Genomic DNA, 16,490 nt, shown 5'->3' with positions numbered 1-16,490 from the left:
CAGGAAGATACTTAGTGAAGATCAGGTATGCCCCAATGTGTGAAGCCAGGGTCTCTCCATCCACCAGTGCCGCCAAGGACAGGAGGCTTAGTCTCCAGAGAAGCTGAACCAGAGAGGTTCTGAATTTGGGGACACCAGGAGCATCTATGATGGAGAATAAGCTTTCGTGATAAAAACAAGGTGGAATCAGTGACCGCTTTTATGCTAAAAAGTAAGGCCCCTCCCTTCTTCCCTCCTCAATTCCAAGAATTGAGGGTATATCATTGTGATTTCAGAACACCAGCAATAAAGGGGACACCCTAAGTTTCCAGATAGAGAAAGTGGGTCACATGCAGAAAATAGCTAATCAAATGGCATCAGACTTTTCCACAGCAGTGAAGGAAGCCAGCACAGAATGGAGAAATGCCTTCAAACTTCTGAGGGGAAAAAATCTATTTCCAATGTAGAATTCCATACCCAGTCAAATTCTCAGTTACGAGAGTAGATTAAAGGCATTTTCAGATATGCCCAATCAAAAGATTTACCTATCACATGCCTTTTCTCAGAAAGTTACTTGAGGATATACTCCAGCAAAATGAGGGAAAAACCAAGAAAGAGAAAAATAGGATCCAAGAAGCAAGGGAATCCAACACCAAAAAGAGAGAGAGAGAGAGAGAGAGAGACAGAGAGAGAGAGAGACAGAGAGAGACCAAGGATTAAGGAAAGTGCCTGCATTATGACTATTCAGCAGGCCTGGAGGACAGCTAATCCTTCTAGGACTCCCGGAAGAAACTTCTAGGAGAAAAAAATAATAAAGCTGATAGATTGCTGGTGTTCTCAACAGGAGGAATAGAAGTTTTACAATTCTGGCAGAGAGTTCAAGAATGTAGTGATAGGTGCATTAAAAACTAAGCAAAACATACAGGCAATTCTTAACCCCAGGGAAAACAAAAACTTGTAGACAGCCACATGACTCAGTGGAAAACAGCATTTACATAGTGATATAAAGTTACATAATGTTTACATAAAAAGCAAACAGGAAATATTTATTTAGCCTAGAATTGCAATATAACTATATTGGGAGGGTAGGGGCATGGCCGGGAGAGAGGCTGTGAGAATGAAATCTTAATCTCTGGTCTTCTGTGTTAGTCAGTCACTAGGTAATGTCTAAAACTGCAAATGCCAGGAATAGCAATAGCACATGGTTTTGAATACCAGGGTAAAGCCAGGAACCAGCTAGGAGGGTTGAGGGATTGGTTGCTTGTGGGTCAGGAACTGGGGAACCTAGCGCCCATGGGAGCTCTTCAGATGGGCTTGCTTGCTGATGGTGGGAAAACTGAAGTTAGACGGAGAGTGCTGATGCAGGAGAATGCGGAGGTCCGCCAGCGTCCTAGTGAGGAGGAGGAGGAGCCGCGTAGCCAAGGAGCCAGGGCTCTGATGGGGGAACGGGAGGGTGTTTGGGAAGCTCGGGAGAGTGAGTGAGAGGAGGCAGGACAGGCGGCCCCTTCATGCCGCATGTGCAGACTGGGATTGGCAGGCCCTGGCAGCACCCCTCTGGGTAGCTAGGGGCTGCGGCTGTGCAGGATGGGGCAGCGATGAGAGGAGGGTTCCCTGGTGGGTGCACCCTCCCCACCTTTAACTCGGGTGGACAGAGGGACATGGGCTCCTGCCCAGGTGGGGCTCCTGGAGCTGTGACCTGAGTGGTACCAAGGATGGTCTCAAAGGCCCCCGGATCCAGGCCCTAATGGGGAGCCTTTAGGCTGTGACCACAGGCGACCTGGGTCCTCCCGGAGGCCTGCAGAACACGCCCGGTCTGGTCAGCGTGGGTTCTCCCACCGGGCCTGGTGTCCCAGAGAGCTCTTCCTCCCGGTCCCAAGAGCAGGAAGGGCAGGCTGGGAGCCGCAGGATGGGGCCTGAATCTCTCATCAGTCCTCAGGTCAGCCCAGGCCAGGCAGGCCCCCTGCCAGCCCAGGGCCTCCTTCCTGGGTGGAAGCCTCCCCACACTTCCGCTCACCTTCCGAGCATTGTGGGCCCTCCTGGGAACCCCCCCCCCACCTTTACTCAGTTGTCCTGAGGCCTCCAACCTCCCAAGGACACTCCACATGTGTCCCCTTCAGCATCCTGGCCACATAGCCACACACCTAGGGGTCAGGGCCGGGGATCCTAAGATCACAGGAGTGATGTGGGGACAAGAGTGCAGGGGATGACAGTGAGAGGTGGCATTGTCACCTGCACAGAAGCTGCTGGTGGCCTGGCCAGGGAGTTGTGAGTTTGGAGGTCATGGGGTGGGGGACAGACACCCTGCTGGAGAGCATTACTCTGCTTTTGCACTTGGCCTGGTCCTAGCCCCTCTCCCCACCCCAGCCCAGCGTGCCCATGCAGACGCCTGCTGGTGGAGGACAGACCCTCCTGGGTAGAACAGGTTGCTGTTCCCTGCACAGGGAGGGCTGTGTGAGGGCCTGCCCGCCAGGTGGGGGCCAGACCATCCATGAGGTCTCAGAGTCGGGAAGTTCATGGGGTGCTGCCGGGCCTTCCTGGTTTGGGGGAAGGGTGAGAACGGGGTACACATGACGCCTCCTAGAGCACCGATGCAGGGAGAGGGCCACACAACACTACAGATGACAGGGCCCCTCCCGCTTCCCCGAACGGTGGGGACATCTGTGGGCTTCCAGAGAAGCCAGCAGGTCGGAGGCCCAAGGGAGGCAGAGCCCTGTGATGATCACAGCTACGGGACTGGGGGGACCCTGGAGCCCCGGGGAGCGGGGCTGACTGTCCCTCTCGGTCCTGGTGGCCTCCAGCCTCACCTGAAGCCAGCCTGGGTGGAGATGGGGGGCAGATCCCAGCCTCCTGAGGTTCCTCCCCCTAGGACAGTGACCAACCGGGAACCTGTAGCTCTTGGGGTTTATGACCTGCCTGCCCCAGGACCTCACCTAGGTCAGTGAGTCACCTGAGCCCCAGAGTGGGCACCTGGGCAACCCTGCCATGCCGCAGGTCTGCCCACACACCTGTCCACGGCAACCACAGCACTGTGTAGTCCGTCAGTGACATAAGTGGCCAAGAACCACCCTCCCCGTGACGGGGAGGGGACTGCAGTGCAGGGAGGACCAGGGACTGGCCAGGGTCACAGGGCAGCCATGTCTGACCTCTGTCTGCTCGTGGAGAACCGCTTCACAGCCGTTTTACGGAGATGAAGAGGTCACCAAAGGCTAGGTCCCACACTTGCATGTGACGGAGACTAGGCTGGCGACCAGCACACTCGGGGGTAGGGAACCACAGGTGACAGTGGAGAAGGTGGCCCAGGAAACTGGGTGAGGGCGAGGGATGTTGACTGGCCTGAGAAGGAGGGGTGCTGGGAACAGAGGGGAGCAGGACTTGCCAAATATGTCCAGATGGGGCTGGAGCACTCGTGGCCTGGCCTGGAGTCCCAGTGACTTCCTTCCTGCCCACCTGCTCGCCCCCTCCTCACCCACTTTCTGGACAGTCAGTCTCAGGGTGGGGCTTGGCCCCTGGGGCAGATGTGGGCAGAGGCCTCAGTCCCCCCAACACATAGCACCTGAGCATCTGCTGTGTGTCTGCATCGGGCGGGTCATGGTGAGGTGCCCAGACCCACGGGGCAGCACCCACCCCAAGCTGAGCCCCCTCCCCACCTGGGCCAGCCTGAACCCAGCTCTCTGGCCCCCCAGTCCCTGCCACCATCCCCGGATTCTGCTCCACCTGCCAGCTCCCAGCTTTCACGCACTCCCAATGTAGGGCCCAGCATAGCTCTGAGGGAAGTCTGCATGTGCCCAAACACACACACATGTCCAAACACACACACACACACAGGCCAAGCCCCACGGCCCCTGTGCTGGTCACCCCACCTGGGGCTGCCCTGGACAGTTCTGGCCTCTGGGTGGTTATCCACTCACTCTGCCAACCTTTGCCGAGCACCTACTGTGTGCCAGGCACAGGGCTAGCAGATGCCAGGCAACAAAACAGAAGCCCTGCCCTTAAGGAGCTGACCATCCACCGGGCACAGAGACCAGAAATGAGACAAGTCAGCAAAACGGTGATTAAGCGCTAAGCAGAGGACAGCAGAGAGCGTCGCCGGCAGGCCGGGTGGCCCTGAGAGGGGCATTTAAGTAAACACTTAAAGGAGGACAGAAGCAGCCTGAAGCCCGTAGAGAAAGAGCCCTCCTCCCAGGAGCAGCAGGTGCAAAGGGACTGAGGCAGAAGTGGGCTGGACGGAGCGAGCGGGGTCCGAGGGGAGGGCACAGCCAGAGTGTAATGGGCCTCAGAGCCACGGCAGTGACCCTGCCCTTGGCTCTGAGGGAGTGGGGAGCCCCCATTTTAGTGTCCCTCTCCTGTGGCCTAAGAGTGGCTGTGGAAGGCAGGTGGCAGGCCACTGTGGCATCTGGGAGATGCTAGTGGCTCGGCCCAGGGCAGTGGGTTCAGGGCTGGGAGGAGGCTCAGATTCTAGATGGATTTGCTGGGCCCTAAAGGGCTCCAGCCATGACCATGTTGGGTGCCTCCTCTGGTCAGATGAGAGGTGTGAGAGAAAGGAGTCAGGGAGACCCCAGGGTTTCCAGCCTGACCTCTTCACTGAGCAGGTAAAGCATGAGAGGCACAGACTGGGGAGAGACGGGAGGTCCAGAAAAGATGCACTGCATCTAAGGGCCTTGAGACACCCTGATGAGGCAGCCCCACAGGCGGGCCAGCATGACTCGGGGACCCAGGGGTAGATGTACAGGCGGGGTCCCTGGAACGTGGCGGGTATTGCCTGGCCTGGGCCCAGAGAGCAGTAGACGACATCTCCATGCAGAGACAGGGTGGCGGCCACAGGAGGAAAAGCCGAGAGAGGGTTTGCTTGTTTTGTTGCTGGGGGCTGGGAAAACTAGCAGGAACACAGCTGGCAGGGAGCAGTCTGCAGTGACCTGGGGAGAGGGGACATGGCTGAGCCGTCTGGCCACTGGGAGGGGTTTTGACGGCAGCCTGACAGTCCTGGGGGGCAGGACAGACCGCGGCTCCTCTCCTCCAGGTCAGCGGGGGGGTGGAGTGGAAAAGGGGGTACAGGACTCTGGGGGAGGCAGCGGACAAGAGGGAGGTGAGTGGGTGGACCAAGAAGGCAGCAGGGTGGCCGGTGGGCAGAGCTGGGCCCCCCAAGCCTCCTGCCCTGAAGTCAGGGGAGACCCTGGGCTGCAGGACTGTCACCAGCTCAGGCACAGGTCCAGACTGTCCAGGGAGGTGCACCCGCAAATCATGTGGCTCAGCCGAGGGGCCGGGGGTTCAGGCATCCCCTGGACGTGACCTAATGGGTGGCCGTGGAGCGGGAAAAATGTGGGGGCAGCTGAAGGACACAGGGGGCTCAGTTGGAGGTCAGGGCATGTTAGAACACAATAGGGGAACGGACAGAGCTCCCCGAGAAGGGGCAGCTGTGGGCTGACCAGAGGGTGACCATGGGAGGGTGGCCGAGGGTGGAGGGCAGGACCCTGGTAGGTGAGAGTGAGAACCTGGGAGCCAGACGGCTGAGCAGTTTGAAAACCACCAAGGGTGTACAAAGGAATTCTGGGGGGGGAGTGGGCACAGGGCTCAAATCTTCAGAAAACTGGGCCGGGGCGTTGGGAAGGAGGTGAGAGAATGGTCTGGAAGCAGCGAGGCAAAGCAGGAGGACCTCACCCGACATGCAGGGTGGCTGGAAACCTTCGGCTGAGAGGGAAGGGTGAGGACATCAGTCAAAAGCTGACCCTGAGCCCTTGGGCAAGGAAAGGGCCGTGAGAACAGAAAGGTGGCGGGGGTGGGGGAGCCCCGAGGAAGGGTCACTGCCCAGCTCGGCCTTGGCCTTGGCCACGGGCACCGAGACCCATTCCAGAGCAGCAGCCCCTCCCCACACAGGGGTGCCTGCCTGGGGACCGCTTGGCCCTCCTGACTGCCAATGGACACCAGCCACGTGAGGCTTCCAGAGCGCCATGGAAAGGCTGGCTTTGAGCCCCCCACCCCCAGGAGCAGGCTCTGCGGACGACGTGTTTCAACACGGCAGCCTCAGAACCTGTGTTGAGTGAAAACAAGCAAGTAGAGAACGGCTGTCTCATGTTACCATTTACACTAAAGCGCTCGATGGATACTGTATCACGTGCCCAAGCTGTGTTTCGAAATAGCTGGAAGCATAAACAGCAGATAGCTCAGCCGGTTACCTGGGAGAGGAGGCGACCAGAGCGAGGCTGGCTGGGTCAAAGGGGATGTTTCTTTGAAATGTTTTTACTTTTGAGAGAGAGAATGTTTTCGAAGAGTACTTAAATTTCGTGCAAAACCTTGTAAACAGGCTCATTTAAAAACAAGAACTCCAGCTGGGCAGAGCGTGTAGGTTGGAGAGGGGGCATAGCGGGCACTACTGGAGGCAGGTGCGGTGGGCAGATGGGGTTGGGGTCCGCAGCCTCCAGTCATCCAGGGAAGAAGCTTGGGGATATGTGCAGTCAAGGGCAGCCTGAGAAGCTGTTGTTTGAGTGTCGGGAGAAAGGACATGGCCCCAGGCTGAGTGGGGGGAAACCAAGATTGGCCTGAGAGGAGAGTGGAGAGAAAATCCACCAGGCTATGGGGACAGCCAATCTTGGGGGACAGGGAAGTGGTCAGAGGCAGCTATGAAGTGGCGGGGAACTGGAGGACACACTGGGGCCTTCTTCCCCTGAATCCCCCACAGGCCAGAGGAGCTGCCCAGGGGAGCTGGACCCTGCCCCCTGTCTGTGACCACAGACACATGGACCTCTATTCTCACACGTGACCCCCACAGCTGCCCTAGCTACAGGACAGACTAGCTGTCCCCTCCCTGCTAGGGAGGTGACAGAAGCCAAAATCACCTAGTCGGTGAGGGGTCATGGATGGCCTAGCAGTGTCCCTGCTTTCAGAAAGGCAGACATTTAAGAAGTAAACAATGCAAGTGGTACCCGGCAGAGCTGGAGGTGATGGCAGACAAACCAAGAGGGAGGAGAAGGAGGGGGGACTTCTAAAGAGGAGACCCTCACCTTGGAGCCTGAAGAATGAGAAGGGTCTGCTGGCTCAAGAAAGAGTGGGTTGTTTCAGGGAGTGGGGCCAGCTGGTGCAAAGGTCCTGAGGCAGGGAGGGATGGGGCACATGCAAGGAGCTGGAAGAAGCCCTTGCAGGGCATGAAGGGGCAGTGGCTGAGTGGGACACAGGGCCCAGACCGTGAAGAATATGGCCAGGGCCGGGCTGTGTACCCTGAGCTCACTCAGAGACCTGTAGGGGTTTCACTCAGGGCAGGACCCTGGGGCAGCCTGCTGGCATGGAGAGCTGCAGGGAGTGGAAGCCGAGCCTGGAGGGCACTGCTAGCTGGCCTGGGGACTGGTGGGCTGAGGGGTCCTGGCCAAGTTGTGGGGAGCAGGGGGCAGCAGAGCCTGGTGGAAGAAGCCAGTGGCAGATGGAAGAGTGACCACACCGCCAATGGGCTGCCCCGCCCACCTGTCCACCATCACTGGGCTGTGTGTCACCCACACGCCTGCCCACCCGGACCTGGGGTTTGGCTGCAGAGGCCAAGTGCTCACTGACTCCAGATACAGTGTTCTGCTGGGCGTCCCCCTGGCTTCCGGGACTTTGGGCTCGGCAGAGGGGCAGCAAGGGAGGGGAAGGGGGAAGAATCAAATGCAGGTGGGGCCTCCGCCAGCCGCCAACACAAACACGGCCTCTCGGCTTCCAGTGCCTTTTTCCAGCCTGCCCTACATTCCCGCCTGCCCGGCCCGGCCTGGGGCTCCGCAATGTGGGCAGGGCGAGCAGCCGCCCCAGCTTGGCCCCCACAAGCAGCACCCCCCTGAGGCCCCGGGCAGCCCATCCAGGGGGCCTGAGGCCTGCTCATCCTGGGCAGGAGTCTCCCCCAGCCCCCCACCAGGTGTCTGCCCAGGCCCCTTCTAGGGGGAGGTGTGCAGTGGGGCTCCCACCTGCAGCCCCTGATTCTGCCACTGACCCCGTCTGTAACCTCTGTCCTCTGAGCCTTGTCCTCCCTGAAGCCCTCCTGCGTCCACACAGAGGCGGCCTTGGTGAGGTCGTGGGGGTGTTACTCTGCACACACATGCTGGGCCGACAGAGAAGCAGGGGAGGGACGCAGCAGCTACGTGCCCAGGATTGAGCACATGTGTGGACAAGGCACCCACACACCTCCTGGGGCCTCTGTCCTGGGGGGTGAGGGGTGGGGCAACAAGAGACAAAAGACATAATTAATAAGCCTGCAACATAGGTGTGAGTTCTGGAGGAAGGAAAGGTAGATGCAGGGCCGGGGCTGGGGGGCCGGTTGCTGTGCTCAGCACGGAGCCCAGGGAGGCCTAATGGAGAAGCAGACGAGCAGAAATGTGGACAAGGCGAGGGCCCGAGCCGCCGGAGAACCCAGCACTGCGTTCCCGCGGGCGGTGGAGAGAAGGGGCAGGAGTGGGGACGGACTGGGGGCCCCAGGCAGGAGCTATCTGGGGTGACAGGGCTCGGGTCACACACGCAGTGCCCCATGGCCCGTGGGAGGACTTGTCTTTTGTTCAGAGCTCAGAGGGGATCTTCTCAGAGCGCTGAGCAGAGGACTGAGCACTCGCAGACTCCGGTGCACTGGGAGTCTGTGGAGGGAGATGGCTCGGGTCAGCGGGAGCAGCTCAGCACGGCTGCGGCCCAGAGACAGTGGCAGGGGACAAGCATGTCACTCAGAGGCCATTGTGCCACTGGAGGGGGTCCTAGGGCTGGGTGTGTGGGGTTGTGCCAGCCCGATGTGGCTTGTGATGATGACCCTGAGACACCCCCGTCATCGGTCAGCCTGGAACGAGGTAGGACATGAACCCAGGCAGTCTGTCCATGTGCCTGAGTCCTCCCCCCACCGCCCATGACCCAGACCCACTGCTATGCTGTCCGCATGTGCTAGCATGCCCAAAATGTCCCCACGCCGGGCCTCCCACACAGGCGGGGGCCTGCACTCACGCAGACACACTGTGTGCGTGCCCACCTCGGCCACAGCACACGTGTGCAGCGGCCCTGCGGCCCTCTCCCCGCCACGGGACAGAGAGCCCCTGCAGAGAGAGCGGCTGCCCTGGGGACTGGCAGTAAAACCTCAGCGGCTAGAAACACGTTGATTCTTCTCCAAGAGCTAAAGTACTAAAACAAAGTCATAAACACAATTACACCGTCTCCTGCCATAAATTTCAACGTTATGAAGCGCTGTGACCTATTTCCACTCATACCCAGCTCTGGAAGACCATCCAGCCCCAAGGGGCCCTAACGAAAGAGTGATTTATGGGTGTTATTCCGGAGTTCTTGTCGTGGGGGAGGGGCGTTCCCAAGCCCTAGGAGCCACAGAGGCCCAGCGCCAGGGGCAGGGCCCACAGGCTGTGTGTGCTCTGGGGCGGGGCTGGGCCAGGGTGCCTGTGGTGGGGGGGACCCCCCAGAACAGCTCACTGCAGGCAGACAGTACCCTGCACCAGCCTCCCCTCCCCCTTGGCGAGAGGGTCTCCTGCAGAGCTGTGGAGTCAAGGTGCTGGGCCGTGTCGCACCCGCTGTGTTTACTCCACAAACATGAACTGGGCCCCTCCAGTGCTGGCAAGGACGGGCGGAGGAGCCCGGCTCCTAGACACGAATTTAGTGAGGAAACGCTAAGGAATAAGCAGACACAACTGTACCCCCGGTGCCTTGGAGAAAACCAGGGCTGCTCAGGGGGGTGGAAGGGTCTTGGCAGAGGGAGGGGTGGCCTCAGAGCAGTGACGGGGGTGAGACCTGAGGGTGGGGGTGGGGTAGTGACTGGGACAGGTAGTGGGAACAGCAGGGACAAAGGCCACCATGTGTGAGGACCAGCAGAGAGGCCTGGAACAGAGTGAACAGGAGGGAGGCCAGAGAGCAAAAGGGGACAGGTCTGGGGGCCACAAAAGGGACTCGGGCTTCTCGGGGGGTGGGGTGGAGGTCAGGAAGGTCTGAGCAGGCAGTGACACGACCTGGTGTGTGTTTTGAAAGGACCACCTTGCAGAAGTATGCTGTGGGGGGAGGAAGGCTGGCTGGCAGGCTACTGGAGCAGTCCCAGCAACAGAGGACGGCACCCTGGTCCAGGCTGGAGCCGTAAAGGGCAGGCAGGGATCTCCCAGGCTCTGCTGATGGGCAGAATGTGGAGCGTGAGGCTGAGATTTGGAGCCTTTTCCTGAGATGAGGGAAACTGGAAGGAACCGTATGGGTGTAGAGAGATGGAGAGACGTAAACTGAGATGCAAGAAAACTGTGGTTCCATGATCTGAGTTCAGGCCCGAGGCGCCACAGAGCCGGACATGCAGGTCCTGGGTGCGTCCCTGGCCTGAGCCTGGGTACTTCGGGTCCAGAGGCCATCAGACCATGTCTGTTACTTCAGGGTGGCCCTCCTCCTGCCATGGTCACTGGAGGGTTCTGTAATGCATCCAGTGCCTCTCCCTGTGTAGTTTGTCTCGGTGATAGCCATTGCCCTAAAAGTGGGAGCTCAGCTACACCTGCCTGTGCCAGAGGGCACAGGGGGCAAAGGTCATGGGTCACTGACACCTACCACCCTCCCTGACCCAGCAGCAGCAGCTTGCCAAGCGAGGGCTGTTCTCCATGGTGGGGGATAAACTGGTCTTCCATGGAGATGGAGAACCTGGAAGCCCCCAAGAAGGCCCAGCACCACCACCTGAAACCTGCTCAGCAGGCATGCAGCCATGCAGGGTGGCAGTGTCACCTCAGTCAGATTCAGTCCTTCCTGTATCCAGCAGGGCTGATGTCCGAGCCTGTGGCCTGGTGTGGCCCAAACGCCTGTGGTGACACCAGCAGGTGGCCAGGCTCTTTCATGACGGCAGGCACAGGCACTCCTATCCACCAGTCACAGGTCACTTGCCGGAGCCTGTGCTGGGGGCTTCTCACGAACTCTGTATGTTCGAGAGGGCTGGCAGGGTGGCACTGCCCACCCACGGGACTTTGAGGTGTGGCTGGGGCCCAGGACAAGGGATGCGGGCTTCTGCCCTGAGCTCTCCAGCATGGGGCTCCCTCCTGAGCTGGCCAGAGTGGGTGCTGGGCGGGCAGCAGCCTGAGGGTCCTTCTCAGGAGCCCGCCGGGACCTGCCCCCAGCTTGTGCTGGCCCCACCCCATCCCCCGAGCTGTGTCCGGGGACTCAAGGCCCACTCGGCCCTCCAGGCCTCAGCTGTACCACTCGTCTGATGGGCGCAGGAGTGGCAGAGGGCCATGCTGGGCACACAGGTGCTACAGGCCTGCGGCCAGGGCAGCAGGGAGAAGGTGGGCCCCTGCGTGCCCTGCCCGGAGCCTGGAGCCCCCAAGTCCCTGCAGCCCAGCTCTGCACCCAGTGATCAACATTCTGAGTATCGCTCCTGAGAACGGCTCAGTGGCCATTGGGCCAGGCCAGTCTACACACTAGTGGAGGGCTCAGGTGACCTCCGCCTGTGACCCTCGGAAGGGCCCTGGGCTGTTCTGAGAGGAGGCCCTGCCCACATTCAGATGCTGGCTCACAGGCACCCCGGGCTCCGCCCACCCCTCGCACCCCAGGCCTTGGTGCCCATCTCCCCTGCCAGGGCTGTCGTCGGCATCAGGTCCAGAGCCGGGATCAAGGCTGAGCAGGTTCTACAAAAATTTCCCCTGAAAGACTCTTTTTCAAGATTTTCTTTTGAAAACAAATTCATAACCACATCAAACAGGAAGCCGGTGGCCGTGGGTTTGATCACCAGCCGCCCGGGGCTCTCTAACTAGCTGTTATTCTAATTGCTTTTTTCTCTTCCGAGGGCTGCATAAGTCTTCTTATGGTTATTAATTTGGTGAGTAGAGGCAGAGAAACAAGGGAGCTTTTGTTGGCCTTGCCCTTCTGGTCACTATCAAATTGCTAATAAGGACGAGATCCCCAAAACTCATCTGTTGCAGCAGCTCCTGGCGAACACGGTCCCCATCCCCCGAGGAGGGCAGAGCTGCCCTGGGCACCTGCCCCGCAGTTGCACCTCCCTGTGGCTGGGGTTTCCCCAAGGCCACTGCCTCCTGCTCATCTGGTGTCACAATCAATGAAGGTGCTCTGTGCTCCGGCCTGAAAAGGTGAGGCGTCTTCAGGGGCCATGTCTCTGAGACGTGATGGAGACCCAGGAGGAGCCACCACAGGAGCCCTGGCCCAGGGCCCTCCAGGCACAGCAGCCCTCCGGGCTGCCCACAGGCCTGGGCAAAGGAGGCCCCTGCCAAGGGGCTGCTCCGAGAGCCAGGGTTCCACCCTGAGACCCCACCCCCACGCTGTATGTGCTGTCTTACTCCACGCCCAAGACAGCCCACAGAGGGAGGGCCTGGTTCCCACTTTCCAGAAAGGAAGGCACATCACCCAGGTGTCAGCATGGGATCTGACTAGGCCTCCCAGACCAGCCTGACCACGGCTCACCCCACACCACAGGGCCACGTGATCTGTCATTGAAGGGGATAGGATGGAGACCCATGTGTGCTGGGCAGGGGCCACGACAGGGCCCTGGGGGCTGGGCAGTGCATGCAAACTCAGGGAGCCCAGAGCCGGCTGTGGTGGGGGGCACCAGGCATCCCCCAGGTGGTGTGTGGCACCAAGGTCAGGTCGAAGCTCCAGGAGGGAGGTGGGGCTGGGAGGGCTCCCCAAGGCTTGGCCCACCCTCTGTTCACCAGGCCTCCTGCTCACTCCCCGAGGTGGCCCAGAACCAAGCCGCTTCTCGAGACACGCCCGGGAGCCCCCACCGTTTCTGCACCCCAACCACCCGGCCGTTTCCTTTTTCCCAAGAACACCCCATAAAGCCTTCCATACCCACTTGCACATCTGGAGACATCAACAGATGTTCAAGTGCCGTAAAGTGAAAATTTATGAAACCACAAATTTTCTTCTGTAATGTATTTGGTGCTTTAATTGATGCCAAACCAATCGATGCTTGGAGCTGGGGCCTGTACAGTTGAGAGACAGTCGGCCATGCCTGTACCAGCGTTGGTTAAGGCAACCATCATGCGGGGCCCAGGGAGCCCAGGTGGGCTCCAAAGCCCAGGTGACCCCCACCGGCCTCCCAGGGCACAAGCAGGCGGTGGGACTGAGGAGGCTGATGTGCTGCAGAGGGAGCCCCGGGGGTCTTGGCCGGGGCGGGGGGAATTCAGGTGTGAGCAAGTCCGCTTCCCACGTTCCCTCCTGCCTTGCTCACTGAGTGTTTGCCCAGCCTCTGAGCCCAGCTCAGACCCCCTGCTCTCGCCCCCTCCCTGCCCAACACTGGGGATGGGGGGCTACAGGGGTGAGATGGAGAAGCAGGGGACCCAGCTGGTGACCCTGAGCAAGACCCTTCTCCTCCTGTGGGGGGGGATATAAGCCTCGTCGGTGGCTTCCAAACAGCTCTGCAGAGAACTGGGGTGCTGGGCAGGCATCTGGGGAAATTGGGGAGGCTGAGTGAATGGCCCCAGGCCCCACCAGAGAAGCCCTGCACCCCTTCCCATTATTTATAGCCTGGGCTCCCGCATCAGCTTTGTCTAAGGAAATAGAAGGTTAAGCCCCCCTGGCCTGGGTGTGGGACCTCAGATTGCAGCTGTCCGTGGGGAGGCCTGGGACAGGTGGATCTCAGACTATCCCCAGCGCATTGCCTGGGTGTTGGCCTCTGGGGAGGGGCACAGCACCCCCCCCACAGGCAGCCATTCTGACAGGAGGGGTGGGGAAAGTAGGGCTGCTGGGACGCACCTTCAGGGCCCATCCTGCCCTATGTGCCTCAGGGGTCTCAGGTTAAGGAACCGCCTGCCCTGGCTCCCCAAGAGACACCCCTCTTCTCATGTCCTCCCTGCCCAGTTCAGCATCCATTGTAAGGGGAGCGTTCTTGACTGTCACACCTACTGCTGAAGCCTGGCCTGGGTCCCCCTCGGGACCAGCTACTGGGCTTCCAGCCCCACACAGGCCTCTTCAGCCAGCAGCATCTTCCCCGGGGCCATCCTGCCAGCCAGCAGCCCACTCCACCTGGTCCTGGGGCCCGCAGGAGGGCCCAGGTGGGTCCAGACGCAGGCTGGCCCGGGTGGCCGGGGACTACACATCACACAAGTATGTGTGTCCAGGCGGACTGACGGCCACAGCCCGCTCTTCCTGCGCTGCCCTCGGCTGCACAGTTCCCTCTGCAGAGTCATCTTCATGGCTTTTCCCCCCACGCCACACTGTTCCCTACAGCCGCCCTGTGCTCTTGCTGCTGGGCCCACATGTGTGGATGACCCGGCCACCTCCTTTCCTCCGCCACTGCCCGACTCACTCTGCTCTTGTCCCCACAGGTGACACAGCTGGACCAGAGGCTGCTGCTCATCACCGACATGCTTCACCAGCTTCTGTCCTTGCACCAGGGCAGCCCCCCGGGGGGCCGGCCCCCCAGCGGGGGCGGGGCCCAAGTAGTCCAGGCCTGCCGTGGCCCCATCAGCCCAGAGCTCTTTCTGCCCAGCAATGCCCTGCCCACCTACGAACAGCTGACCGTGCCCTGCCGGGGCCCTGATGAGGGGTCCTGATGGGGGCCTGGGGCCTGAGTGGGGCGGCCCAGAGGCACCCGCCCACCTGCCCCGCCTGCCACTCAGCAGGGGCGCCCATCAGGCCGCTGACCGTCTCCTTGAGCACCTCTTCCCTCCCAGGCCCCAGACACCCGTGGGCCACGCTGCCCCACGAGCCCAGGCTTGGGGGTTCGCTGAGGCCAGCTCTTCCCAGCCAGTGGGTACTAGAACTTGGCTGGGTGTGGGAACCCCGTCTCAGCTCTGAGACTCTGGCCCCCCACATTGCTTGCGTGGTGGTCGGGACACTGTGGCAGGTGGTCAGGCTGGCACCCAGGGCTGGGCACCCTGGCACTTGGTCTGTCCCACATAAGGCAGGAAGCAGGCCAGGTACGTGCAGGCCTGCCCTGGTAGACCCCTGGGCCTCCCTGAGGGGAGACCAAGAGACAGCTTAGACACGGCCTGTGGGGACCACACGCCTGGCCTGGAAACGAGAACCCAGGTGGACCCAGGGAGGAGACAGGCAGGGCAGGGCAGGCCCAGCCCATGCCAAACAGGATGCCCGTGAGCCCTGCTCAGGGGGCCCAGGCCTGGGCTGTGACCCTCAGTCTCCACTGATGGTGACTCAATGGGCCGGGAACTGTGGGGCTTATCCTGACGCCACAGCTTCACGTGGGAAGGACGGGCCCACTGTCCCCAGAGCTCTTCACTGGGGGTAGAATGTCCACCGGCGGAATGGGGGTGGACAGGCCCCCCACTTTAGACTGGCAGCTTCTCCTACCCATTCCAGAGAGAAGAGGGGGGGCCCCCAACCCCATTCACATGCAGCTCCTGCCTCCAGCTCCCTGCCTGGTCCGAACAGCTGGATAGACGCACAGAACTGTCAGCTGCTGAGCCCTGGGGGAGCACGAGGGTGTCAGTCCCCCCACAGGACGGGGGCTTATCCTGGGCATCGCATCTCACAGAAATCAGAATAATTTGTGGTGATTTGGAATCTGTGTTTTAATGAGTTTCACGGTGTGATTTTGATTCTTTCTTGTGCTGGCTTTTCCTAATAAATGTGGGTCACGGGTTGGTGTCGGCTCTTCTCTCACCTTGATTCCTGGAGAGGATCCATCTGTGGGACAACCTCATCTTCCCTCAGAGCTGCCACCCTCATCCCTCAACACACCAGCGCTCCCTCACTGTCTGCACCTGCCCAGGTGGGGGAGGTGGCCCAGGAGCCCCCAGCTCGCTGGCCTGGGGTCCTCGGGGCGGGGTCTCACCAGTGACCCAGACGTGCCTGGAAGGCAGACCATTCCTGCCCCTGTCCCCGTAGCCAGCACCGTGGTCGGCTCTGCCCACATGAGCAGAGAGGAGGGAAAAAAGGTGGCTAAAAACACAGCCCGTCCTCCCAGCCCAGCCTCTGCTCTTGCTGGAATGTTCTTCCTACGCACCCACCCCTCATCTGCTGAAATCACACCCTTGGTCCATGGCCCAGCTCAAAGCCCCTACTGCAGCAAGCTCTCCCTGACAGCCCCTCCCAAGCACCCCTCTAGGCCTTGTGACAGAGCTGCCTTTGAGGGGACAGGGGTGAGCAGGTGGGGACAGAGCTCGGGGACCCTGTCGTCCATGCCCGCATCCCACATGCCAGCTCTACCTAACTTCCTGAGCCCTGGGGCTTGGTGTGGACAGGGCAGTACCCTGCCTTCCCCTGCCTGCCTCCCACTGCTGCCCCCACCTCCTCCTGGGCCCAGTTTCCTTTCCCACAGGCTCTGCCTGGAGCCCCCCAAGGCCTCCCTCTTGGGAGGGACCCCTGCAGTCTCCCTGAAGGCAGGTGCCCAGTAGCTGCTAAACAGCAACTCACCGTCTGCTTCACAGAGGAGGGGCCAGAGTTCAAGGGCTCAGAGAGGCTGCAAGACCCCAAGGCTATGGGTCAGCTCAGCAGCCCTCCTGACTGGGCCTCTCGTGACCCGAGGGCTTCCCCCTGGGGTGGCCCTGGCCACCGGGTATGGTCAAGATATGGTCACTGCCCTTTTCACAGCAGTCTCTGCGGAGGTGGGCAACTCTTCAGGGCCCAGCAATCAGACCAGGGCC

At 60.6% G+C, this 16,490-nt stretch overlaps 1 protein-coding gene across 3 annotated transcripts in view; it reads left to right on the top strand.

The window, feature by feature from the left end:
• Positions 1–15,488, top strand: part of KCNQ1 (potassium voltage-gated channel subfamily Q member 1) — a 307,298-nt gene extending 291,810 nt beyond the window's left edge. For all 3 annotated transcript variants that reach the window (XM_088789796.1, XM_019713689.3, XM_019713688.3), the window contains one exon: positions 14,211–15,488. In XM_088789796.1, coding sequence (XP_088645922.1) covers positions 14,211–14,438 — 228 coding nt within the window. In that variant the 3' untranslated portion in view covers positions 14,439–15,488. The remainder of the gene's footprint in view (positions 1–14,210) is intronic.
• Positions 15,489–16,490: the final 1,002 nt, after the last annotated feature.

The sequence above is a fragment of the Rhinolophus sinicus genome, chromosome 14 (genome assembly GCF_057876585.1).
Source record: "Rhinolophus sinicus isolate RSI-liver-muscle chromosome 14, RSI-T2T, whole genome shotgun sequence".
Taxonomy (NCBI): domain Eukaryota; kingdom Metazoa; phylum Chordata; class Mammalia; order Chiroptera; family Rhinolophidae; genus Rhinolophus; species Rhinolophus sinicus.
This window is presented reverse-complemented; position numbering and strand designations above follow the sequence as displayed.